We start from the raw sequence: 26,668 nt of genomic DNA, 5'->3' as shown, positions 1-26,668 counted from the left end.
TTCTCCGTCTGCTTCAGCCTTTCCCGGTCTTTGGAGGCAGATTTCGATGCTTTTATTTTTCAGCAGACTAGCATGGGTGAATTTCCATGGCTATAACCTAAAGGGAAGATAAAAAACTGGTGTAGAATTTAGACTGATAGCTCCATCGATAGTATTTCCCTTGGAGTTGCCCCTAATGCACTCCTTGCCTTCCAGTAGTGAATAGAAACCGTCTGTCTCATGTCATGATTGTCTAATGTATGTGAATTGTATTCCCCCATTGGGCTACATAAAATAGACGTGTCAAATCCCCCCTGCAATTCCTTTCCAGAAAAGGGGTTTAAATAAACCGCAGCCTCAATTTGTCATGGGTCTCGCTGTGATTTCTTTGTCATTGTTTGGGTGGCCTTTTGTTCTCATTGGACGTTATAAATAGTATGGTAAATTCTTCAGTTAAAGTTTACTGGTTATTTTCCCCCTGCTAATACAGTCCAGATTTTGGAATAGTTGAGAATAAGTCAACATATTTGCAGCTGCTAATCCATCCTTCCAGACCCTCAAGCCTTCTAGATGAGAATTTTTGTTCCTTTTCCTGGCTTCTCTGGGAACAGAGGTGTCTTGGTTTTTGGCTTGGCCCTGTCTGTTCCCAGAGTCCCAACATTCTGTGCGCAAAGGAGTGGGGTTAATAATGAAGCATTTTTGCAACTAGGCCCCGGCAATGAGCAAAGAAAACAGAAATTGACCTTGGCTGTTTCCATGTCTGTCCATTGGCAAAGGAGGCGTGAGCTCCATGGGGTGAGAGTCAGGCTAGGAACTGGAGCCAGTGACTGGGCTAGGACGGGATTACAGATCTGGTGCGTGGAGGTTTCTTGTTATAGAGCAAAAGGGGAGAAGCTGTGATGTGCTGTGTCCAAGAAAGGCTGTGACAAAGGTGGAACGGGGATCCTGGTGCCTCTCCCCAAGGAAACCTCAAAGCATCTCCTCTTGGACAGGAGCAGCAATTTTCATCCTAGCCGTTAAAGGCAACTTGAGGTTCATAAATTCACAGTTTCAAAGGCTCTAAGGCCAGCCCTGATCATCTAGTCTGACCTCCTGCATAACACGGGCCCTGGAATTTTCCCAGAAGAATTCCTCTTTCACCATGGTCCCAAATGTCTTCACCTGGGGCTGGGTCTAGTCATGGGGGTAGAGCTCAGTGATAGAGTGTTTGACTGCACATTAAGTGGTCCTTGGTTCAAATCGAAGTGCCCCCATTGAAGCCTTTGTTAATAAGCAGCAAATTTCAAAGAAACAAAGGATTCAAAAATGAACTAGATAAATTCATGGAGGATAGGTCCATTAATCACTGTTAGCCAAGATGGGAAGGGATGGTGTCCCTGGCCTCTGTTTGCCAGAAGCCAGGAGTGAGCAACAGGAATGGATCACTTGATGATTCTCTGTTCAATCCCTCTGGGGCACCTGGCACTGGCCACTGTCGGAAGACAGGATACAGGGCTAGATGAACCTTTCGTTTGACCCAGTGTGGCCAGTCTTTTGTTGTTTATATTCTTTTGTTGTATGAACCAGTCCTGACTATTAGAGAAGCAGATGGCTTCAAAAGACCACTCTCTTGGATCTGGGAATCCTGGGCAGACTAATTCCCTTCCTTTAGAGTAGGACAGAAAAACCCATTTCCTCCGTCTTTCTATTCCAGGCTTCGTTCCTTTTTTCAAAGACTCACCTCTGGGGAGCACAGAGAGAGCCATGTGCACACGGTGGTCGTCCAACCTGCAGCCATGGAGGCATGCTCTGCCATCAGCCAGCAAGAACAGGCCTTGCCAGAGAAGCCCACGAGAAGCAAATGCTCGTGGAAGATCCTATCAGGCATGAAAAGACTCTGTGTCTGTAGCCAGTCTGACAACTCGATGGCAGATAGCGATGAGGAGAGAACAGTTTCCTCTCCAAGAAGGTGGACGTGCTTTTCCCTGAAGAAGGAGAAGAAGAAGAAGAAGAAGAAAGCAGCCAAGAACCAGGTGGCGTCAGAGGAGGAGAAGCTGCAGGAGAAGCAAGACAAAGTTGAACTGGATCTTACAGGTGAGGATACAAACCATATGGTTAGCAAGGAGCATGTGAGGAATACTCACACCAGTCACTCTACAAGCCTTATGGAAGCGGGGGAATGGTCCCGCTATTGTGGGGAACTTTCCTGGCTTCTGCACTACTCCGGTGAAATGGGCTAGAGGAAGGATCTGAGTCCTCGCTCCCACTTCCTTTCCCCAGAGGCCTCCCTGCCCTGGAGGACTCCCCTTCCACTCTCCTGTCTGGCAGAGTCCTCGTAACCCCAACAAGGCTGGGCCCAGGATTCCTGGGGGGGCTCGACCCCCAACCTTGCTGTGGCCACCCAGGACAGGGGCTAGGGTGTCCCGACTCCGGGGTGCTCTCTCTGCACTGGGCGCTTCCCTGACCCACTGATATTTACATACGATTTAAAGCAAATACAGTTTATTTAATCAGCAATTAATGTAAAAAAGAATAAGGAAAAATGGGAAAGATGAAAGGAAAACACATCACCCCGCTCTGTGGCAGGGAACGTCACAAACCATGTCTCTGGAACGTCAGGGCCGTTCACAGTTGGTTCCTTGTAGGTCCCAGGCCCCTTCTCAGGCCCTGGCTGTGCTGCAGGGATGCTGCGGGTCGGACACTTGCTCTGGTGGTGACCACACCCCTCCAGCCTTTGGGGAGTGGGACCCTCCTTCCCGCCGGGTTCAGATCCCCCTCCCAGTCTGGCCTGCAAGGACCCTCGGCTGGGGGTGTCTCTCTGCACTGGGCCCTTTGCCAGGGTCCCCCCTTGGCTGGCCCCAGTTGCTCTCCGCACCCAGCTCCAGACTGCTCCAGCCCCAGCCCCAGCCCCACTGTTCGAGCTCCGTCTCCACCCTGCCTCAGCACGGATGCTGCTGCTCTGCCTCCAGCCCCCGGGGCTGCTTCTCCGGCCCCGCTGGCTCTGTGGCTGCAGCCCTGCTCCCAGCCCAGGGTCTGCTCTCCCTGGGCTGTGTCTCTGCCCCGCTGGCTGGCCCGCCTCTGCTCCCCAGCTCAGCTCGGGCCCCCGCTCTCTCCTTAGCTCAGCCCCACGCTGCCTGAGCCAGGCAATTCCAGCTCACGCGGAGGACGGGGACCTTTCTGACCCCCTGACTCCGTCATTAGCCTGCCCGCCCTGTCAATCAGGCTGACCTGGAGCGTTGGCCTCTCCCCATGGCCCCTGAGGACTGTCAGTATCAGAGTCCTGGTTTCCCATCCACCCTTCCCCTTCCTTTTGGGACTGGGACCTAGCCAACCAAAAACCCCACTGAGTTTGAGTAAGGGGCCAACAGTCCCCTTATACTTCCACATCAGGGCCGTCTCATGGGACAGTGATGGGTACCTCAGACTCTGGAATCCATTCAGTGCCTGATCCTCTTGGAGAGGGTGGCAAAGGTCCATCGCTGAGGTGGGGAGAGCTGACAATGTCAGGTCACGCCCCTCTGGGGGTCTGGCTCTGTGGGATGGGGAGTACTAACATTGCTCCAGGCTGTAAGGGGAACAGAGAGGCTGGATGTTGTAGGAAATCATTTCTTTTCTCCTGGATGTTAGGGGGCTTATTCCTTCACCCACTTACTTCCCTGGTCCTTCTCACATGAACAGAGAGCAACAATACCCAAAGTCCAAAGGTGCAAACAATTCGATGTTTATTGGGGTGAACTTCCAGCAAGCATGATTCCAGTTTCCTTCCTTAGTATCCCCCTTCCCAGCTCTGACACCACAGAGCCTTACACCTGCGTCCCTGTTCCCATTCCTACCCTTAGCCAAACATGATTCCAACTTCCTTACTCCCATTCCCTGTTCCCATTTCCCCCTTTAGCAAAACATGATTCCAATTTTCTTACCCCCATTCCCTGTTCCCATCTCACACACCCACATGCCCACCCCCACCCACACCCACTCACTTCCTCATTGACTACAGATTATATAGTAAAACTTGAGTTCTGCTTAGCTATACCTTAACCAATCATTTTCCTGAAATTTAACTAACCAATCCTAACATATTGTAACATGATTATGTAACCAATTATATCCCACCACCTTAATTAGTTTACACCCAGAAAAATTAATTATACAGCAGACAGGAACAATCACAGAACCAGAGAGATTATACAAACAATAGCAAAGTGGGAACTATATGACAAAACAATACAGAAGTGAGGATTTCACATCCCAGCTATTGATAAGTGAGTTCTTGCCAGACAGGATGCTATCAAACTAAGTTTCCCTTTACATTTTCTCGGCACTTCCCTTTCTCTGGAGGTGATAGGAATACAATCCTGTCCTGATAGTGCCTAACAGCCCAATAGCACCTTATTTCAATGTGACTAGGTTGGAATGTGAGGATGTGACCGGTCGCTTCCCAGCTTATGGCTGCCTCTGCTGCTTAGCCAAAGGCCTGAACCTAAGCTCAGGGCCACAAACTGTCACAGTAAGAGAAGGCCCTTACACCGGCAGACAGTGATTTCTTTCTTTTATACCTCTAGAACTAGCCAAGCGATAAGAATACATCTAAATTCTTAGAGTCTAGGCCTTTACAGACAGGCCTGAATATCTATATCCTAACAGAAAAGGAGTACTTGTGGCACCTTAGAGACTAACCAATTTATTTGAGCATGAGCTTTCGTGAGCTACAGGTCACTTCATCAGATGTTATACTGTGGAAACTGCAGCAGACTTTATATACACACAGAGAATATGAAACAATACCTCCTCCCACCCCACTGTCCTGCTGGTAATAGCTTATCTAAAGTGATCAACAGGTTAACAGATCAACAAATAAATTGGTTAGTCTTTGATCACTTTAGATAAGCTATTACCAGCAGGACAGTGGGGTGGGAGGAGGTATTGTTTCATATTCTCTGTGTGTATATAAAGTCTGCTGCAGTTTCCACGGTATAACATCTGATGAAGTGACCTGTAGCTCACGAAAGCTCATGCTCAAATAAATTGGTTAGTCTCTAAGGTGCCACAAGTACTCCTTTTCTTTTTGCGAATACAGACTAACACGGCTGTTCCTCTGAAATATATCCTAACACTGGATCGGGTCCCTTTCATCAGGAAAATGCTCCCGTGGTCTCAGCAGGTCACAGCTGGGAACCGTACCAGAGCTGAGTCATTCCTTCTTGGGGGGTTAAATGCAAAATGAGGCCTGTTGCCCGTCACTGACGGGAAAGGTGGGCAAGGGGAGAGGAAGAGTAGAAAAGAAAAGAAACCGGCCCCGAGGTAAGAAGAAGTCTGTTTGGTAAAAGCCCCCGGCTAAGAGGCATGAGATCGGAGTTCTCTGCTCAGCTCTGCCAACAACCTTCAGTCTGAGCCGGGGCAATTCGCTTCAGGGCTCTGTGCCCAGCTTCCACCCTCTGGAAACCAGGGAGAAGACATGGAAAAGCAAAATGTTAAGAATGTTTCTTTCTGCTGCAGGGACGAAAAAGGAGCTGTCGGAGACGAAGGAGAAGTGGGAAAAAGGGAGCCCAGAAGAGCAGGAAGAAGAGCGTGCTCCCGTCTCCTCATTAACGAGCATCTCCCCTAGGACGATGGTAATGACGCTGTGTGGCTGTGCTCATGGAAAGCACCCCTTGCTGTGTGTGTTCATATCTCCCGGAGCTGGGATCTCTGACAGGAGAACGACCTGCCCCTTGCTCAGGGGGCTGAAAAGGAACACTCTTGAAGTGGGATCAACTCCAGCCAGTCTTTACGAGTTTCTCTGGGTTGTCGAAGGAGGCCCAGTTTGACAAGGGGGTTTAGGCACCTCAAGAAGCCCAGGAGGGCTTCGTGGGATTGGCAGACGTGCCTGGCTCAGGTGCCTGATTCTGAGGCACTTCCCATGGCCCACAGGCACGGCTGAAAGTCAGACCAGGCCCATCCCTGCCCTTGTCGGGGTGACCCGCATATCTCCTGGCTGTGGGGTTCTGGCCCATCTCGTGGCACCAGGACCACTTCGAGACAGAACCGATGAGTCCGCTCTCCCGCCTGAGCTAACACCCGCATGGGTTTTAGCTCCTGTGGCAGGGGCTCCTGCATTGAGATCCCAGGTTCGATCCCGCCTGCCGACATCTGGCTCCGTCCGAGGTACAAAGGCACCTCGACGCCCTTGTGACTCTTGCAGTCAGGGACAGAGCACCCTGCAGCGCATACAAAAGTCTGCAATTCTGGGAGCTCCTGAGGTGCCGGGGGGCTGGAGTGTGGAGGCGAGTCGGCCATTCCGGTGTGCTCTGCTGCGTCCTCAGCTGCGGGCATCCAGGACAGACGGTGCTAATCCAGCGCCACGCAGGCCAGCCGCAGCAATCCCCAGGGGCTGCCCTGGGACACCCGGGCAAAGCCTCCAGCACCCCAGGCCCTGGGTTGAGGTGGCCCTGGAACCGGGCCCCCAGGAGTAACATTGTGCCCAGTGAGTTCTGACCCACAGGGCTCTGGCCCTGGAGGCCCACGGTTTGGGGTTCTCCTCAGCCAGGCAGACTCACTCCTTCAGTCTCAGCTACTTTCTCTCCTGCCGGCGATTCCTGCCTGTTTTCTGGCAGCGCCTCACGCTGCGGGGTGGGGAAGGAAGAGGGCGTTTCCCTTTGGGCCCTATTCTCACTCCTTTCCTCGCAGACACTGTGGGCTGCCAGAGTTGCGGAGCCAATCTCCTCAGGCGCTCGGGGTGGGATGGGACATGGGGCAGGTTCTCCAGTGACCCCTCGGCGACACTCAAGGAGCAACTCGAATGGGCTTTGCAGGACATTGAGGCTTTCTCAGCAAAAGCTGGGCGTCCTGGGAGGAGGGGCTAGAGAGGGAGGAAATGGGGTGGCCCTTGGGGTCCCCGCACTGCCCGAGAACCTCCCGTCTCTTCTCAGGAGAGGGGGACAGAGCGTGGACGAAAGGCTGAGGAAACCTTGGCATCTGGGGAGGCTTTTTAAGAAACGGGCTCAGCCGGAGTCTGCAGGCTCCCTCGGCGCTGGCAGCCTCCCCCGGGGACAGACTGTTCCAGGGCAGCTGCCCGAGGGAAAAACTCAGTCCCCACAGGCTTTGTCCCTGTTCATTGCAGACCCTCGGGGAGCACCCTTCCTCAGACCCGCTCCACGCCCTGCTGATGACAGCCGTGCAGGGTCTGACAACACCCACCCTGCAGAGATTTAGAGCCGCAGAGGAAGAGCTGAGGGCCATCGTATCTCTCCACGGAGACAAGATGGAGAGAGTAAGAGACGCCCGCAGCGGGGCAGGGGGATGCTGGGCAGAGAGGGGGACGGGAGAATCGCCTCTCCTAGGAAACCGTTCCTGGGACGAACTGGCATGGTGCTTTGAAGGTTGGCTCAGCCCCTTGCCATTCAGCGCTTGGCCGCGGGGATCCGCGGCGTCAGGTTTTGAAGTGTTCTCTGCCCGAAGGAGCTCTGACACTTCCCTGAGGACGCCCAGCCACACTGAAGGTGTGTGACAGCCCCAGCCCGGGCAAGGCAGCACCCACCTAGTCTACTGACGAGCCTCCACATTAGGCTCCAGCAGCAGACATGGTTTCCTCAGACATGCTGCAGGGCCTTGTTTTCCAGCTGAAGTATCAGGAAAATTTGGCTTTGCACATCTCTCTCTGTCTCTCCCAAGCTCTGATCCTGTTTCCCACCCCGCTAGCAAAACAGGTCACCTGAATCCTCCACCCAGGGTTGTCACTCCTGCTCCTTGTTCGAGAGAGGCAAGAGCAATGACCAATTCCTCATGGAAGAGCCCTCGGGGGGGGCTTGTCCCTTTAGGGTCTGTCTGCCCTGTCCTGCAAACTCTGCAGCAGGAGCCTGAAAGCCTCCTGGCCCTATGGACTTGGGCTCCCAGGGCTGGCACTGTGGGACCAAAACAGGAATGCAGACTCTTCTGGGCTTGGGCTGGACCTTGATCTCTGAAGCCCAGGGAGGAGGGGAGCTTCAGAGCCTGGGCTCCAGCCCAAGTCACCACGTCTACACTGCTGTTCTAGGTGCCAGAGCCTGAGCCCGAGGGTAGAGAGCCGGCTTTAAGATTTGTTACGGCAGGTTTTACAATCCCGCAGCACAGAGGTTCTCCTTAGGGCTGGGTCTGGAGCTGGCTCGCCCCATCCAACTAGCCCGGCCTGCCATCTCTAGGATGGGCTCTGGGGTCTGGAGCAGTGGTTCTCAACCTGCGGCCCAATCAGCACAGAGCTGCGCCCCATGGGACATCCTCAGGGCCAAACAGGTAGGATTGGATGTGGCCCACAATGGAAACTAGGTTGAGACCCCTGGTCTGGAGGAACTGATTGTGCGAGAAAGAGCAACAGGAAGCTGCAGAGACTGAGGAAAGGCTCCTGCAGGGAAGCCTTTGAGAGCAGGGCTGAGAGCAGTTTGCCATGGCAGGGAAGGCCCTGGGACATCAGGGGAGTTTCGGCTGTGCCCACTGTAAGGTTTTGGGGAAGGCTTTTGTGTGTTTTTCTGAGCTTTAAGGTGCTAAACCAGACCTGCGGAAGACTGGGGTTCCTGGACTTGTCAAAGCCTCTTTCTTCAGATTAGGGAGGAGCCAAGATGGGAAACTGAGGTCAGAGGCGGCTTGCATGGCTGCCAGGAGGGCTTCCCTGGGAGGAGGCCACTCTTTGATTCATCCATCCCTCAACTTCCTGGCATTCTTCCAGGTTGGAGACGTCGTGGGAGGGATCTTAATCTGGCTCGACAACGTCTGTGATCCCAGAGCCAGAAAAGCAGCGCTGAGGGCCACGGCCTTGCTGGCTCGCTCCCACCCCCAGGACGTGGTTCTGACCTGTGTGGCTCACACGCTGTCATCGCACAGGTAGGGAGCTGCTCTGTTATCACCTCAGTCTGTTATTTCTCTTCCTGCTCCCACTGACAGGCCACAGGCCGGGAAGGGTCCGTGGGGCTCACACAGTTGGAGGGAGTTTCCTGCTGTGCAGAGAGCTGTCCATGCTTACTAAGAGGAGATGGCCAGGCCCAGCCGCTGAGGAGCCAACCCCTCGTCCTGCACTCCCCGGGATGGAGACGTGCCAGTTTTCTGGAGAATTCCAGCATTGTCCTGTTTTCTATGGGCCACCCACTTCCTCTCAGATCCAGTACAGGGCCAATAAATGACTTTGGGGCTCACTCAACATCCCTGGCTCATGAGGTCTGGCTGCTCCTTAGTGCATGAGAGAAGGCAGAGATAGCAAAGGCCCATGAGGCCCATCTGTCTATCCCCTGCAGACCAGGGCAGGATTGTTACCTGTCGTCAGATCCCTAGTTATTCCGTGGCTGAGGAATTGGTGAAAAAATACACTCATTCTTCTGGAGCTGTGCAGCAGAGGTAAATCTCTGAAGACAGAAATTTCCAGCCCTTATTGTTGCAAAAAAGACAAAAAATCATCCACACATGACCAGAGGATAAATGCAGTGCATCCTGCCTGAGTCTGCAGACAGCCGGCAATAATAGCTCTGAGAGGGGTGAGTGCCTCTTTTCATCTCAATATGTTGTAAACTCTGAATCCTGCTGGTTATTGCTGGTCACTTTGCAGAGTCATCCATCTGAGGTGTTTAGAACACAATCCCCATGTCCCTAGGGGCCGTAAAACCCAACTTGGACCCTAGCCAGAGGTCACAACTCCGGCTTTCCTCGGCATCTTCTGCAATGCAGTTCTGCACTGCCCAGAGACAAATCTGTGTCACATGGGAGAGCAAATTGAAGAGCAGCATGAAAGAAATTGAATTTCTTGCCCAATTCAGTTACCAGAGGAATACAGTGCTGGTTTTCATATTTCTTTGAGTGTTTGATTTGTAAACCTTTCAGGTTTGAATTCCTTGGAACAGCCACAGTGCTTTCCAGGGGCTGTGCTCACAAGCTGTAGAAACTCGGCAGCCACGGCACAGAATTTCAGTCAAGCTTCCTGAAGACCTTGCTTCCAGGCCATTTGCTCTTGATTTGTCCAACCTAGCTCTCAGTGTCCCCAGGGCTTGACCACCATGTCCGAGCTTCCTCAGCAAACTTGGAAGTCAAATGACTGGAAGTCTTTTGGATCCGTCTGCAGTCTTCCTCTGCAGATGCCTGCGGGCACCAGCAGGACTTAGATCAGCAAGAATGGAGAGAAGAGAGGAGAGGGATTTCAACACTAGTTTCCTTCCATCTCTGTCACGCTGGGCAGTACAATCTCCCCTTCCAAGCTCCTGAATCCTCTCCTATCAGGGCATGTTCTGATTCAGTGTCTGACCCCATCCACCACACTGCAGTAGGATTGAGGTGCTTTGAGACACTTGGCCAAACGCTGGGTCTCCGTTACACCCCCAAATAGCCAGAGTAACTCCAATGAGGTCAGGCAAGTTCCTCCGCACTGACCCTAGCGGAACAGAGCAGAATTTTGCAGTCTGCAGTGTGTTGGTCACTCTGTGGTCAGTTCATGGGCACTGTTTGGAAGCAGTGGTGCTGGCTTCAGGAACAATAACCCATTAGGGGAAAGGAATAAATACAACGTTCTCTGAAGGGACTTGCCCAGCCTCAGCCTCCCCACACCGATCGGTGTCTCCACTGAGAGACGCCTTTTCTGCCCACATTGCAAGCCTCTCCCTTGGGAGGGCGAGAGGTGGCCAGGCAGGGAAGGTCTGACTTCTATTTCTGACTCTGCAGATGTGCCCTTGAGCTGTGGAAGGCCTTGGGTGAAGAACCCCAGCTCACCAGGGAGGTGCTGCGGCAGCTGCTGGACAAGCTCCAGCAGAGACGCCGGGAGGAGAAGAGCGGCTATGTGTCCCTGGCTGTAAGTGAGATTTGAGATGTCACTTTGTGAACCCACCACGGCAGGGAGGATGGTGCATCTTTGTGTGTGTGTGTGTGTCTGTGTGTGAGCTTCACCCCTTCTGAGCTTCAGGCCACAGCTCCACTACACAGCTCAGCTGACCTAACCTCCCTCGGCTCACAGCCGCCACAGCAAGCCCATCCCTTGGGTGGGGCTGCACTTTGCTGCTTGTGTCAGCCAGGGCCGGCTCCGGGGGCCAGCAAAGGAAGCAGGGGCCTGGGGCAGCCAACAGAAAGTTGGGGCGGCACGTCCGGGTCTTCGGCGGTAATTCGGCAGCGGGTCCTTCATTCCCTCTCTTCCTCTTCAGCGCCACTTCAGGGGCAGCTCAATCGGGTTTTTCTTTTCTTTCCCTTCTCCGCTTGGGGCCGCCAAAATGCTGGAGCCAGCCCTGGTGCCAGCAGCGCACGTCCTCACCAGAAGCGCTTGTCGCAATTCCTCGGTCAGGGTGGGGCATTGCGGGGAGGCTCCTGAGGGTCAGTTGACGTAAACGACGCGGTGTCCACGCCGACACTGCATCGACCGAACTGCATTGACTTGGACTCTCCGCCCCTTGGGGACGTGGAGTTATGAACTTGGCCCCCAGGGGCAGTTCTGCCAATGGGAAGGAAATTCCATAGTTAGGGTGATGCTGGGTGAGTGGCCTTGTGTTGACCTAACTCTGTCGTGTAGACCAGACCTTCGTGTGTCCTGGCCACCTCCAATCAAACCAAAGAGGTGTAAATAAAGTTTCCCCCAGGTAAAAGTTACAGATCTTAAGTGGTTTCTCTGCTGGCACCCTGGCTCCGTCGTCTTCTGCTTTAGATGGCCCTTTAGTGAGCAGGTGCAGTTTGGGTGTCTCTTGGAAGTATCCAGGTTTCTGGCTTTGTAAACTGTGACTAGAAATCTTCCCAGCATGGGATCTTGAGATGTCCAGTACGTTTGACTGGGCCAGAAACACTGGGCCTATGAGAACGCATCTCCTCAGGATGGTTCAGCCCGTCCAGTCACAGCTGGAAAGCCAAAGCGCAGGGTCTGCACCATTAAGAGAAATAACGGGGAATAACGTCACCCAGACTCTTCTGATCTTTCCATAGGGTTCCATCCTGCTTCCGTTCCAGCAATGGGGGAAGGTTCAGGAGCTTCCAAATGTCTCCTCCCCTCTCAGGAGCCAATCCTCTTTTGTAACACGCTGGAGAGGAAATGAGACATGACAAAAGGACAGTCGCAAATGGCAATGGGGGCAGGGGGCAGATTGGGATAGTTGAGTGAAATTCTTTCCCCCCTTCAGGCAATGAAGACCATTTATGAGGTCCTTTTCCTATGGGGATACCGAGAAGCCATCCTGGAAATGTATCCCCAGCTGCTCATCCTCTGCGTCAGGCAAGTGCAGTATGTGATGGATCTGCACTTGCCAGGGACCTACATGGCCAGCGAGACATCCAGCCCCGAGGAGGGATCCAGCTGCCTCAGCCCCCTAAGGTAATGACTGAAAGGAAAAGGAAGAACAGATTTGTTCTGCTAAACACCTGGGGTCCGTTCATGGCCATCGGTGGTTCGGGTGCTGTCGTTGGCCCAGGCTCAGTTGGGTGCAGGTCCCTCTTGAGGGAAAAGGGTTGAGAGCCGTGTGTTCTTGTGAGTCACACTCGCTCATCTGACGCCGTCCACAGGCCAGCTGCTTTCCCCACACACTCAGGCAGCAGTCATGTTTGTGCATCCATCCACCTGTGCCACCCGCCAAAGGGTCAGTGCTTTCATCAGTGCCTGCTGAGCAAATCTGTGGGCCTCCGTCCCCGAACGCAGACAGAACCACACCGGCAGCACATGGGGCCAGGCCCTGCAGGATCTCAGCCTCACAGGCAGGCAGGAGGAAGAGGGACCCGTTCATCTGGTTCTGTGGGCACAGTGAGGGGCTTCCATCTACACGGGAAAACCAGAGCGCCGGAAGACACCTCAGGTGGTGTAAACTGACATCGCTTTGCTCGCTTACACCAACTAAGGACCCGACCCCACATGCCCGCTTGAGTCCTGTTACCTGTCACAGTAAAGAGTCAAGTATTCAGCTATAGGGAGTGATGACACCAATCATCTTAAGAAGCTACAGTGTCACTAATTGGTTAGAAACTCAACGAAACTGCAGTGTAGACAGGGCCCACTGGGCAGGGAAGCACCATGATATCACACTGGATCTATCCTCGGGGAGGCTAGCTACTGCTGACCATGCTGTGTTTCCCAGGGCTTGTGCAGATTTGCCATGCCTGGGGCTGATCTCGTTGCCTGAGACTGGTATTTTTTTCTCTTTAGCACGTCAGTGGAGGCTGTGAAGACTCTTTTCTCCATGCCCGGCTACTGGAAGGAATTTGCCATCATCCAGTTTCAGCAGGGTTGGGACACGATAGCCTCTCGATATTACTACTCACAGGGTGTTGGCCTGATTGCAAGGTAGGAGCCCAAAGTTTCCTCCTCACTGGGTCTCTCTTGGGAATGGGATTTCCGTGTGAAATATTCCTCTGTTCCAGGCTGCCAGCTCAGCCCAGCAACTGGAGAGGAACTTTCTCTCCCCCTTGAAAATCACAAGGGACTTTCTGTTCCATGTTCCAGAGCCATGATCGAGTGTGAGAACCCTCAGCTCCCTGCAGTTTTCAGAGAGGCAATCACCATCGTCCAGAGTGAGAGGGAGGAGGAGCAGAGAACAATTGCCATGGCTTTCTGTATTGAGGTGAGATACATTAGTTGATAGGCACAAGGGGGCTTTCTGGAGAGCAGCTCAGGCCAGCAAGCTCTGGGGCACATTGTCAGCAGCTCAGCAGCCTTACCGCCAGCTAGCTCCTCTCTGCACAAGGATGGTTGTGGGGCATGGCAAAGAAAGGGAGGGAGAGACAGGGTGAGATTGCTCCTGGCTGGATGTGCCTCGATGGGATTATGGGACAAGAGGAGAGGTTTCTCCAGTGCCCCAAGACCATGCTTCTCTCCTCACCTTTTCCTGAGGTTGTGCTTTTCTTCTGTCCCAGGGGTCTCTGCATGGCGCTCAATGAGGCCTGGAGACGCCCCTTTCCCTGGGGGTTGATTTGTGAGCGGTGCATGAGTCCAACTTTTGGGAATGAACCAACCGAAACAGCAGCAACTGGCTCCCTACGCACCAGAGACTTTGGGTGGGAGTAAGCGGCCCTTTGGTAAAGACGACTGTCCAGGGAAGAGACCCCCCAGGAAGACCTCTGTTCCTCAACCTGATGTTGATTTGGCTCTTTGCAGTTTCTCCAGAGTCCTTCCATTGACACAGTACTGACAAAATCAGAGCTCCGGGCGCAGCTCATGGAATGGACCAAGGACACAAATCCCGTCATATGTAAGCTCAGTCTGCGAGGCCTTGGCAGTATTGTGTTCCAGCCAGAAAAGGTAAGAGGCGTGGATTGCCCAGGGGACCAAGGAAGCCGATGTCTCTCAAATAGCTCGGAAACGAGAGCCAGATCCCCACATAAACCTTGTTGTTTAACACACAGCCATCAAATGGTGGAGGTGCTTTCCTGAGCAAATCAAGGCATGACGTGCTCCCTGCCCCCATGAGCGGAGCCCTGATTGCAGATGGGATGCAATGGGGGAGGTGGGGTGAGCAACGACAAAGGTTACAGTGAGCAGCTGGCACAGAGTGACAGGAGAACGACTTTCTGCCCCGTTGGGGGGCTCTGCCATCCGTGGTTTCTCCTAGGCGGGAGTGGTCCAGCATGTGCTCCAGGCTGTCAGCCCGGAAAGTAATGAGTTGCCTTCTTCATTCCTGCAGGTGAGATGGTTACAGGCCCAGCTGCCAGGAACCGTGGCCAGGTTTTGTGACCGGGATGGAGGGTGTGTCAAGGAGGCCATGCAGAAAGCTGGAGACATCATCTACCTCCTCAAGAGGGAGGGGCTTGGCTCCATCTCCCAGGACATTGCAGTCAGCCTTCGCCCCTTCATTGATGACGTAAGGCTTGGAACCCCAGGAGAAGCCCGTTCCCCCCCTCCACCTGTCTCTGATGCCCTTGTCTCTCTCTCCCCATCTCCTTGGCTCCCGCCCCTCAAGCCTGCCATGGAGCCTCCAAGGAGCGCCCCTGCCATGGGTGGGGAATCTCCTGCTGAGCCACCTCCCTGTCAGAGCTCTTCTCGCCAAAGCTCAGTCTCAGCGCCATGCTCCCAGCCCCTGCTGCAGCCTGGCCTGGGGGAGAGGGGGCCTGGCCCTGGGCAGATGACCAGCTGTCTGAAGAACACAGGCCCCCAAAGAGGTGGAGATTCTCAGCAGGAAAGAGGTGGGTCGGGAATGGCCCGGCTCTCGGGGGCACCGAAGAGCAAAAGAAATGCTGTGTTTTGTAGCAGCGAATCCCTGCAAGGCTCCAGCAGCGGCTTCTCCCCTTCCCCAGACCAGTCTCCAGCAGACTTCTCTCCCTCTCCCCAAATCTTCTCAGGTTCTGGGATTCTGGGCTCTCCAGACAGAAACTGCCTCTGGGACACCCTGGGGCTGCGCTGTCCTGCACAGGGTCTCAGGCCCTGCACAAGATGTCTATGGCGCTGGCCTGGTGTCCGCCCTGCTCCCGCCAGCCAAGTCAGTTCACATGGGGGAACCGGAGCAGCGGGCGGATTATGACTCTGTCGCGTTCTGCTCTGATACTGCCTGGCTTTAACCGGGCGTCCCCACCCCCTGTGTGTCATTGCCAGGAGAGGGGCAGTGTGCGCTCAGCTGCCATTTCACTGCTTGGCAACGTGGTGAGCAGGGTGCAGGACCCGGACAAAGCCCTCGTGCAGCAGGAAATCATCCACTGCTTGCTCCCGCTGCTGCTGCATCTTGCAGACCAGGAGGAGAGTGTGACACTGGTAAGTGCCACGATCATTATTTCCTTCAGAGCAAAGAGCCAGAATCCCCTGGGGCCCCCACTCCAGTCATCGCCAGAGCCCCTTGCCCAAGCAGAATCTTCTCCTCCCTGCTTCACTCCATGCTGGAGCCTCGTGCCTCATCCATCCTCACAGCACACAGCACAAGGGGTGGAGAAGGTCCAGTGTCCCCCAGACTATCCCTCTCTCAGTGAGAACCCTCTTGGTCTCCCCTTCTCTTGCAGCGATGTAAACTGACGCTCTTCCGCTGCGCAGTGTTTCTCGGCTGGGCTCATTTGAAGAGGCTGTTCCGCAGCATGGCCTGGGATGGTTCCTCACAGCTCTTGAAGAGTGTCGGGAAGTGCCTGGTAGGTGAATTCCTTGTGCCTTGAGAGGGGTGAATGGGGACTTGAGAGAGACCTTTCTAACCCCACAGCCTGAGGACCCATCCGCTTCGGTCGGGTTGCAAGACGCTATTCCAGGCTCTCTGCTGGTTCATTTCTGCAGGAGTTACAATCCGTTCACATTGTTGACATTTTCCTCCACAACTGTCAGACCTCCAAACTTTTGTCTTTTCAAATGAAAGCGGAGGTTCTGGAGAACACAACAGTGACTTCAGAGAGGTGCTGCTCTGGTGTATGGGTTCGTATTGGCGGTTGCCATGGCCTGGCTATATCCTTTGGCTTTCCTGGACTATTCGCTGTGGGGAGAACATGTCATTTGTATATTGTGCATTTCTTTCTTCTTTCTTTCCAGATGCAGAACAACAAGAGCCACATCCCCAAATTCCTGTTCCAGGCCCTAGACTATCTGGAAAGCTCACAGACAACAATACGACACTCTGCAGCCTTGTTCATTGGTAAGCAGAGCAAATTCACTTCAGCTTTTTTAAATGTTTCCTTCAAGGCCCTTTTCTAGACAGCTGCTCTGTTCCCTCCGACAGCACCAGAATCCTAAAACGGGGGGTGTGTGTGTGTGTAAGAGAGAGAAAGAGAGAAAGAGAGAGAGAGAGAATTAACATGTATTCCAAGATGAAGGGAGCAACTTAACTGTATTGACTGCACCAACTTCCCCTGCCCACAACAGCTCTTTGGCTGCGCCTAGGGGAGATTGAATTCACATCATGCTGGTTTGATGTGAATTCAGTCTCCTTTAGAAATCAGCTTCTCAGTAACTGCTGGGCATCTGATGCTTTATCTAATCTGCTTTGTGAACAGATGTAAGGAATGTATTTAATTTTCCGAAGGGCTGTCTTGGGGAAATGGCTGCATCTTCAGCAGTTTTCAGCGAAGGATTTGAAAAGTAATGAGATCCATTGTATTCATTGTATGTCTAGGAAATACTATCCACCATTACTGTGATTTGTTGTCTGAAACTGTGAATGAAGATGGCATCTCCCGCCTGTATGAAGGTAAGGAAATACCTCTGTGTGTTTGTGCCTCTGTGGGAAGTACAGGGGTGCAGCACAGGGCCCGAACACAGGTTTGAATGTGGACACAGGTCCCTCTCTGTCTCAGGACAGCATTTAAGGAAGAAGGATGGTCATGCGAGCGTCATCGAAGTACCACAATATGTGTATGGGAGCAGGGGAATTCCATCTCTATCTCCTAGTATAGACGTAACCTTAAAGCTGTGTGGGGAAAGTGTCTTCATAAAGGTCTGAAAGTCTGTAATGGAAGGCCTGACAGAATTGAAAAGAGCCGTTGTTATTAAGGATGATGATGATGACAATTATCCTCATCACCTGCCCTCCCTGTACTGGAGTGATTGCAGGCCAGGGAGATTCCCTCCGAGATTAGTTATCAGCTCATAGGAAATCCCATGAGGGCACATGGGAAACACTTCTCCCTGTGACCTCTTGAGGAATGAAGGCACAGGGCCACAAAAGATTTCAGTAGACATTAGGAGCCTAAATCCCTTTGTGGATCTCGGCCTAAATGTTGGATGGTTTAATGTCGCTGCGGCTGTCACTTTCCTGTTCCATCGAAAGAACAAGTGCCCCCAACCGTCTGTGTGTAGGGGTGTGTGTACGGGTGTAGGCCGGCGGAGGGGGAAGTGACAAGAATGGGGTCTCCTCTCTGTGCAGGGCTATTTTGGGAGGAGCGGAGTTGTTGTTCTTGTGCCCTTAGACTCTTGGGGAGCTAATAGCAGGGGGCCATGGCCATCGGGAGTGGAGATTTCCTAGGCACCAGGCACATCAGCACCAGAGGCTTTTCAAAAACCGTTTCCTCTTGGTTTCAGCTTTTCAGGAAGTGCCTTTGAAATCTGACAGGACCACGTGGTACATCCTCAACAGACATTATAAATGGTTGCAGAAGCTTGTAAATCTCGTGTCGGGTTGTGCATTTGACTAGGGAACCGGGACCGACACAGAAGAGCTCTTTGTCCTGCTATGGTACGTACAGCAGACCCTTATCAACTTTTTGGTGTCCCTAGCCTCTGTTTGCCAGCAGCTAGGAATGGGTGACAGGGCATAGAGCACTGGATGATTCCTGTCTGTTCACTCCCTCTGGGGCACCTGGCAGTGGCCACTGTCGGAAGACAGGATACTGGGCTAGATGGACCTTTGCTCTGACCCAGTCTGGCCTTTCTCATGTTCTTATGTTTGGAACCGGGGCTGAACAACGAGGTGGATATTGGCAGATGACACAAGATTGTGCAGATTAATCAGCCTAGAGAAGACTTTGAAGAAGTTCAAAGGGATGTAATCAAGCCATGTGACTGGGCAGCACCATGGCAGATGAAAACCAGCACTGACCAGGGCAGGGCCATACACATGGAAAGCAGTGCGGTGAACGACTCCTCCATATCGCTGGGGTCAGAAGCCAAAGCACGGCTGGTTGGGCCCAGTGGTTGGAGCAAGGGTGCTGGGGCCACGTGCTCAGAGTGGTGGAGGTCGAGCCGAGGGGAGCCAAGGGTTGGAACTGGAGTCAGGAGTCAAGAGCAGGATTGGAACAGGCTGGGGAGTAGGGCCAGGGCCGGATTAACGATTCCCGGCCCATGGGAGCTGCGGGGGGACGCGCGGGGGGAGGGCAGAGCCGACAGGCAAGAGCAGCCCCCGGGACAGAGGTTCCCGGTGCAGTGCTGGTCGCGGCGACGTGGCTGCGGGGGGGCAGGAAGAGCAGCGCGGAGCCGCCTCGCCCCCACCCCAGCCAGGCAGAGCCGGCCCGGCTGGAACGCAGCACACAGGGGTTTTAGAGGCTGCAGCTCGGGCCCCCCTTAGCGCGGCTCCTTTCCTGAGTGCACCATTGCCCCACTTCTGCCCCATTCCCACCCACTGTTACAGGGCAGCACCCTGGAGCTGATCTCTGACATCTCTCTCCCTGGAATGAAGTCACTGCAGAGTCAGCACAACCCCACCTTTGGGCACCATGTAGGACATCTCACCCCACCACACAGAGCCCGACATTCACACAGCTTCTCGCATGTGGTTCCCTCACTCATCAGTGCCAGGCGGAGAGAGGAGAAATTCTCCCAGACTCCCTTTCACCATTGCCAGCCCCCAGGATAGCGGAGGTTGTGGGGGGTTGGGTGCTCTCTTTAAGAAATGCCAGCTCTCCGGGAAGTTGCAAATGAACATTAGCAAAGTGGGGTGGTTTTGTGCTGTGGAAAACCACCCTGCTTGAAGGTTTTGTTTTTCTAATTTGTGCTCCTGCCCTTTCTCCCTCTTCCAGACATCTAGAGGCCAACAGGAGCCAACTGAGCCCACCACTGATCCCATCTCTTGTGAGATGGCAAAGCAGCTGTTGCACGGGAAGGAGGAGACAGAAGAGGCCGAGCAGCGTGTGCCGGGGTGTACCAGCCCCACGTAACCCCACAGTCTAGGCGGAGGAAGCCAAGCCCCTCCCCAGCCCTGCCGGACACTCTACAACTGGAGCACCAGTGTGAAAGGGAGCAGCTCAGCTCACGCTAGGCAGAGCGCCGAAAATGGAGGATGCACCAGTCCAGAAGCAGCTGAAGCCCCTGACTGCAGAGCCCCGAGGCGCCGAGACCCAGCCGCACCCCCGGGTGCCTGCAGACGTCCAAGGGAGATCGGAGTGTCTGGGAGTTTCCCACGCCGGGAGCCCAGAGACCCCCAGCCCGTGGCCTAGAGACTTCTCCTCTGAAGTAACCTGGGTGAACGAGCCATTGTCATGCTGAGTGACGTCAGCATGTTCTGGTTGGATCCCCACTGACTCAACGGCAAACACATTGGCCACGGACAAGGCCCTGGGCTAGGGCAAGGGGGAGTAAGGAGAGTCTGGGTCCCCCTGCCCTGGCTGCCATTCATCCTCGGGTGGCTGCCCACGTCCCCATTGTGCCACTAGACTGCACAGCCGTTGACTCTGGTCGTTGGGCCACACAGCCCCGACGGAGAGGACAGCCGCACGGACTCTGGTCGTTGGGCCACACAGCCCCGGTCGGAGAGGATGGCCGCACGGACTCTGGTCGTTGGGCCACACAGCCCCGGTCGGAGAGGATGGCCGCACGGACTCTGGTCGTTGGGCCACACAGCCGCGACGGAGAGGGCGGCCGCACGGACTCTGGTCGTTGGGCCACACAGCCCTGGATGGAGAGGACAGCCGCACGGACTCTGGCCATTGGACCACACAGCCCCAGATGAGAGGGCGGCCGCACGGACTCTGGTCGTTGGGCCACACAGCCCCGGTCGGAGAGGATGGCCGCACGGACTCTGGTCGTTGGGCCACACAGCCGCGACGGAGAGGACGGCCGCACGGACTCTGGCCGTTGGGCCACACAGCCCCGACGGAGCGGGCGGCCGCACGGACTCTGGTCGTTGGGCCACACAGCCCCGACGGAGCGGGCGGCCGCACGGACTCTGGCCTTTGGACCACACAGCCCCGACGGAGAGGGCGGCCGCACGGACTCTGGTCGTTGGGCCACACAGCCCCGACGGAGCGGGCGGCCGCACGGACTCTGGGCGTTGGGCCACACAGCCCTGAGTGGGAGGGCTGCCATTTTGGCTCTGGCCATAAGGCCAAACCATCCTGAGGCTAAGGACAGTTATTTAGTTTCACCCATGGGACCTCGCCCCTTTACCCCTAAGGCATCGCCCATCTGTCACCATAAGACCCACACCATGATATAAGACTTTCGGGGTCAGCATGCAAATATGAGTAGAAGCAAGGAGTAGCATGTGACCTCTCTAAGAGCTCCTGCCACTCCTCTACCAATCTGGGGGTGTTTTATCTCCATCCATCTGCCTCAGGAATGGATTTGACCAATGGGGGAAAGTTCTGGGGCAGAGTGACCCATCCGGAAGTGGGTCACGTGACCCCTCCGAGAACTCCTCCCAGTTGGGGTGAGCCTCAGCCCCTGAGGACCAGCCAGAGAGGGGATTTCACCAAATTGGGTAAGTGCTGTGGTGGGGTGACCTGCCCGCAAGAGGGGCCATCACTGCTCCATGAAATCCCCCCACTGTCCTCTACTAATAGGTCAGGGTTTCACACACCCCATAGGCCATCCCACAAGGGTAACGTACCGATCAGAATAGGCAGTGCCCGAAGGTCTAGGCCAGAAGCCGCCGATCTCTGGAGCTCCATGTTTGCGTGGCTGGCAGCATCCTCCTGGAAGTCGCAACACAACACTGCGTGGAAGATCCCGTCTCGTTCCAAGGATGTCTTTTGCAGAAATCATGGCCTAGGCCTTCGGGCTAAACCTGTTCTGGATTGGTACACGTTTACCTTCTGAGATGGCCTAAGGTGGGAGAGAAACCCTCGCCAATTGGTAAAGGGCAGTGTGAGGACTTTTTAGGGACCACAGGATCCTGTTGCGGGCAGCTCACTCCACTATGGCACTTCCCCTATTTGGTCAAATCCCCTCTCGGGGTGGTCCTACAGAGCTGACGTCCACTTCAGTTGTTGAGGACAGAGGGAGGAGTTCTCAGAGGGGAGATACAACCCCCTTCTGGATGGGTCACCCTGCCCCGCAACGTCCCCTGATTGGTCAAATGCATTCTCTGGGTGTGTAAAATGGTGTTTGCCCCTGCCAAATTTTCGTAAAAGAAGGGAAGAAAGGCATGTACGTTTTATGTTGTCTGTAAGGTGGCCATCTTGGACTTGGCAAAAGAATCTGGTGACCTTTTGCCATTGGCTATATTCATTTGGGTTGGGAAGCACACTCCCACGCACGGATTGAATCCGCGTAGATAGGGTCTAACATCCAGGCGGAGACGACGCAAAGAGGGATAGGGACGGTTTTTAGTTAGGTCTACTCACCCGGTCCTGTGTCCATCATCGAAGTCTGTCCCTGACGTCCAATGACAAGAGAGCAGAAGCTGTCCATCGCTCTCCCTGCAAGAGAAGGTAGAAAGCACATCAACATTTCCTCGTGGGTGTAATTGTTTGTGAGAGTGGAGCATTTCCAGAGTTAAAGTTTTGTTACTCCACCCCTTCTCTAGCCTATCCTAGTCCTTTCCCCCATCGTAAATAAAGTCTTGTTTGTTTGGTTACCACTGTGTGGCCTTATTTTCGTGTGCTAAGGCAAGCTCTGACAGATGGGATTACAGAGGGGACTATGTGGGAAGAATTTACTGTAAGATTCCTTGCATCTTCTGAATGGGGTTTGGGTTCTGCCCTCTTTAAAGGAAGGAAAAATCCTGACAGGTGATCCTAGGGGGCTGAAACCCACCGTGATGAGTTAGTAATCTGTCCTATTCACCACTCTAGGATGGAGTCTGGGCTGCAGGCTCTGGGATGGAGTTTGGGTGCTGGGTGCAGGCTCCGGGCTGGGGCACAGGGTGGGGGTGCAGGGTGGGTGGAGGGGTGCAGGCTCTGGAAGGGAGTTTGGGGATGGGAGGGGCTGCGGAGGGAGGGGTGCAGGCTCTGGAACGGAGTTTGGTTGTAGGCTCTGGGCTGGGGGAAGGGGTGGGGGTGTAGGAGGGAGTTTGGGTGCAGGATGGGGGTGTGGGAAGGGGGTGGGGGTGTAGGGTCTGGGATGGGGGAAGGGGTGGGGGTGCAGGAGGGAGTTTGGGTGCAGGAGGGGGGTGTGGGAAGGGGATGGGGGTGCAGGCTCTGGGCTGGGGGAAGGGGTGGGGGTGCAGGAGGGAGTTTGGGTGCAGGAGGGGGGTGTGGGAAGGGGATGGGGGTGCAGGCTGTGGGATGGAGTTTGGGAGCTGGGTGCAGGCTCTGGACTCGGGCAGGGCCTGGGGGTACAGAGGGGGTGAGGGATGCAGGCTGTGGGTCAGAGATGGGGTGCGGGCTTTAGGCTGGGGGTGCAGGCTCTGGGAAGGAGTTGGGGGCCAGAGAGGGGTGTGGGCTCTGGAAGGGGGGGTGGGGGCTGTGGGGAGGGAACTGCCATCACATGTGGCTTCCTTCCTCCCCTGCTCCCCCTCCTCATAGCGTCACTGGGGCTGGGGACAGGGCTGCCCCTTGCCCAGTGTTTGCAGAGGGGTGGGTGGGGGGGGGGTCAGAGGGTCAAACACTCACCGAAGCCCCAGCAGCTGCTCAGGTGAGTCAAGCGGGTCCGCTCCAGATGTCTCCCGCCAGAAGCCCCCTCGGCGTCTGGTGCCGGGAGAGGGGAGGGGGGGGCTGCCAAGCATGTGTGTCCCCCTCCTGCTCCCCCTTCCCAGGTGCTCTTGTGCGCGGCTGGAGCTGCCGGCAGCGGAGGCCAGGGCGAGACGTGCCACTTTCACTCAGGCAGGGGGCTTGGGGGGCCGGGGGGGGCAGACGCGATAAATCGATCCCCGAACACTCTCCCGTCGACTCCTGTTCTCCACCGCCGCGAGAGGGGCAAGCGGAGTCGACGGGGGAGCGGCAGGAGTCGACTCACCACCGTGAAGATGCCACGGTAAGTCCCTCCCCCAGTGTAGACCAGGGCTAAACAATTCCCCTTCCCTCAGCCTCTCCTCGTCAGTCACGTGCGCCAGCCCCCTAATCATGTTTGTTGCCCTCCGCTGGACTCTCTCCAATTTTTCCACATCCTTCTTGTAGTGTGGGACCCAACACTGGACACAGTACTCCAGATGAGGCCTCACCAATGCCGAAGAGAGGGGAACTATCGCGTCCCTTGATCTGCTGGCAATGCCCCTACGTATACAGCCCCAAATGCCATTGGCCTTCTTGGCAACAAGGGCACACTGCTGACTCCTATCCAACTTCTCGTCCACTGTCACCCCTAGGTCCTTTTCTGCAGAACTGCTGCCGAGCCATTCAGTCCCCAGTCTGCAGCGGTGCATGGGATTCTTCCATCCTAAGTGCAGGACTCTGCACTTGTCCTTGTTGAACCTCATCAGATTACTCTTGGCCCAATCCTCTCATTTGTCTAGGTCCCTCTGTATCCTATCCCTACCCTCCAGCATATCTACCACTCCTCCCAGTTTAGTGTCATCTGCAAACTTGCTGAGGGTGCAAATAATCCCATCATCCAGATCATTAATGAAGATATTGAACAAAACCAGCCCAAGGACCGACCCCTGGGGCACTCCTCTTGATACCAGCTGCCAACTAGACATTGAGCCATTGATCACTACCCGTTGAGCCCGATGATCTAGCCAGCTTTTTATCCACCTTATAGTCCATTCAGCCAGCCCATACTTCTTTAACTTGCTGGCAAGAATACTGTGGGAGACTCTATCAAAAGCTTTGCTAAAGTCAAGGAATAACATGTCCACTGCTTTCCCCTCATCCACAGAGCCACTTATCTCATCATAGAAGGCATTTAGGTAAATCAGGCATGACTTGCCCTTGGTGAATCCATGTTGACAGTTCCTGATCACCTTCCTCTTCTCCAAGTGCTTCAAAATGGATTCCTTGAATCACAGAATCATAGAATCATAGAATATAAGGGTTGGAAGGGACCCCAGAAGGTCATCTAGTCCAACCCCCTGCTCGAAGCAGGACCAATTCACAGTTAAATCATCCCAGCCAGGGCTTTGTCAAGCCTGACCTTAAAAACCTCTAAGGAAGGAGATTCTACCACCTCCCTAGGTAACCCATTCCAGTGTTTCACCACCCTCTTAGTGAAAAAGTTTTTCCTAATATCCAATCTAAACCTCCCCCACTGCAGCTTGAGACCATTACTCCTCGTTCTGTCATCTGCTACCATTGAGAACAGTCTAGAGCCATCCTCTTTGGAACCCCCTTTCAGGTAGTTGAAAGCAGCTATCAAATCCCCCCTCATTCTTCTCTTCTGCAGGCTAAACAATCCCAGCTCCCTCAGCCTCTCCTCATAACTCATGTGTTCCAGACCCCGAATCATTTTTGTTGCCCTTCGCTGGACTCTTTCCAATTTATCCACATCCTTCTTGAAGTGTGGGGCCCAAAACTGGACACAGTACTCCAGATGAGGCCTCACCAATGTCGAATAGAGGGGAACGATCACGTCCCTCGATCTGCTCGCTATGCCCCTACTTATACATCCCAAAATGCCATTGGCCTTCTTGGCAACAAGGGCACACTGCTGACTCATATCCAGCTTCTCGTCCACTGTCACCCCTAGGTCCTTTTCCGCAGAACTGCTGCCTAGCCATTCGGTCCCTAGTCTGTAGCTGTGCATTGGGTTCTTCCGTCCTAAGTGCAGGACCCTGCACTTATCCTTATTGAACCTCATCAGATTTCTTTTGGCCCAATCCTCCAATTTGTCTAGGTCCTTCTGTATCCTATCCCTGCCCTCCAGCGTATCTACCACTCCTCCCTGTTTAGTATCATCCGCAAATTTGCTGAGAGTGCAATCCACACCATCCTCCAGATCATTTATGAAGATATTGAACAAAACCGGCCCCAGGACCGACCCTTGGGGCACTCCACTTGATACCGGCTGCCAACTAGACATGGAGCCATTGATCACTACCCGTTGAGCCCGACAATCTAGCCAGCTTTCTACCCACCTTGTAGTGCATTCATCCAGCCCATACTTCCTTAACTTGCTGACAAGAATACTGTGGGAGACCGTGTCAAAAGCTTTGCTAAAGTCAAGAAACAATACATCCACTGCTTTCCCTTCATCCACAGAACCAGTAATCTCATCATAGAAGGCGATTAGATTAGTCAGGCATGACCTTCCCTTGGTGAATCCATGCTGGCTGTTCCTGATCACTTTCCTCTCATGCAAGTGCTTCAGGATTGATTCTTTGAGGACCTGCTCCATGATTTTTCCAGGGACTGAAGTGAGGCTGACTGGCCTGTAGTTCCCAGGATCCTCCTTCTTCCCTTTTTTAAAGATTGGCACTACATTAGCCTTTTTCCAGTCATCCGGGACTTCCCCGGTTCGCCACGAGTTTTCAAAGATAATGGCCAATGGTTCTGCAATCACAGCCGCCAGTTCCTTCAGCACTCTCGGATGCAACTCGTCCGGCCCCATGGACTTGTGCACGTCCAGCTTTTCTAAATAGTCCCTAACCACCTCTATCTCCACAGAGGGCTGTCCATCTCTTCCCCATTTTGTGATGCCCAGCGTAGCAGTCTGGGAGCTGACCTTGTTAGTGAAAACAGAGGCAAAAAAAGCATTGAGTACATTAGCTTTTTCCACATCCTCTGTCACTAGTTTGCCTCCCTCATTCAGTAAGGGGCCAACACATTCCTTGGCTTTCTTCTTGTTGCCAACATACCTGAAGAAACCCTTCTTGTTACTCTTGACATCTCTGGCTAGCTGCAGCTCCAGGTGCGATTTGGCCCTCCCGATAACATTCCTACATGCCCGAGCAATATTTTTATACTCTTCCCTGGTCATATGTCCAACCTTCCACTTCTTGTAAGCTTCTTTTTTATGTTTAAGATCCGCTAAGATTTCACCATTAAGCCAAGCTGGTCGCCTGCCATATTTACTATTCTTTCGACTCATTGGGATGGTTTGTCCCTGTAACCTCAACAGGGATTTCTTGAAATACAGCCAGCTCTCCTGGACTCCTTTCCCCTTCAAGTTAGTCCCCCAGGGGATCCTGGCCATCCGTTCCCTGAGGGAGTTGAAGTCTGCTTTCCTGAAGTCCAGGGTCCGTATCGTGCTGCTTACCTTTCTTCCCTGTGTCAGGATCCTGAACTCAACCAACTCATGGTCACTGCCTCCCAGATTCCCGTCCACTTTTGCTTCCCCCACTAATTCTACCCGGTTTGTGAGCAGCAGGTCAAGAAAAGCGCCCCCCCTAGT

General features: G+C 54.1%; 1 protein-coding gene and 1 long non-coding RNA gene across 2 annotated transcripts; both read left to right on the top strand.

Annotated features, from left to right (window-relative positions):
- The first annotated feature begins 13,355 nt into the window (after positions 1–13,355).
- On the top strand, positions 13,356–16,690 carry LOC142068498 (maestro heat-like repeat family member 5). Its single transcript, XM_075117644.1, has 6 exons — positions 13,356–13,469; positions 14,003–14,146; positions 14,529–14,705; positions 15,434–15,589; positions 15,832–15,954; positions 16,673–16,690. Exons 1-6 carry the CDS (start codon positions 13,356–13,358, stop codon positions 16,688–16,690), a joined length of 732 nt encoding a protein of 243 aa, XP_074973745.1.
- Positions 16,691–16,706: 16 nt separating this feature from the next.
- Positions 16,707–20,312, top strand: LOC142068590 (uncharacterized). Its single transcript, XR_012664471.1, has 3 exons — positions 16,707–16,997; positions 17,828–17,981; positions 19,261–20,312. It is a non-coding gene; the product is annotated as an uncharacterized LOC142068590 (long non-coding RNA).
- Positions 20,313–26,668: the final 6,356 nt, after the last annotated feature.

The sequence above is a fragment of the Caretta caretta genome, chromosome 11, assembly GCF_965140235.1.
Source record: "Caretta caretta isolate rCarCar2 chromosome 11, rCarCar1.hap1, whole genome shotgun sequence".
Classification (NCBI taxonomy): Eukaryota; Metazoa; Chordata; order Testudines; family Cheloniidae; genus Caretta; species Caretta caretta.
This window is presented reverse-complemented; position numbering and strand designations above follow the sequence as displayed.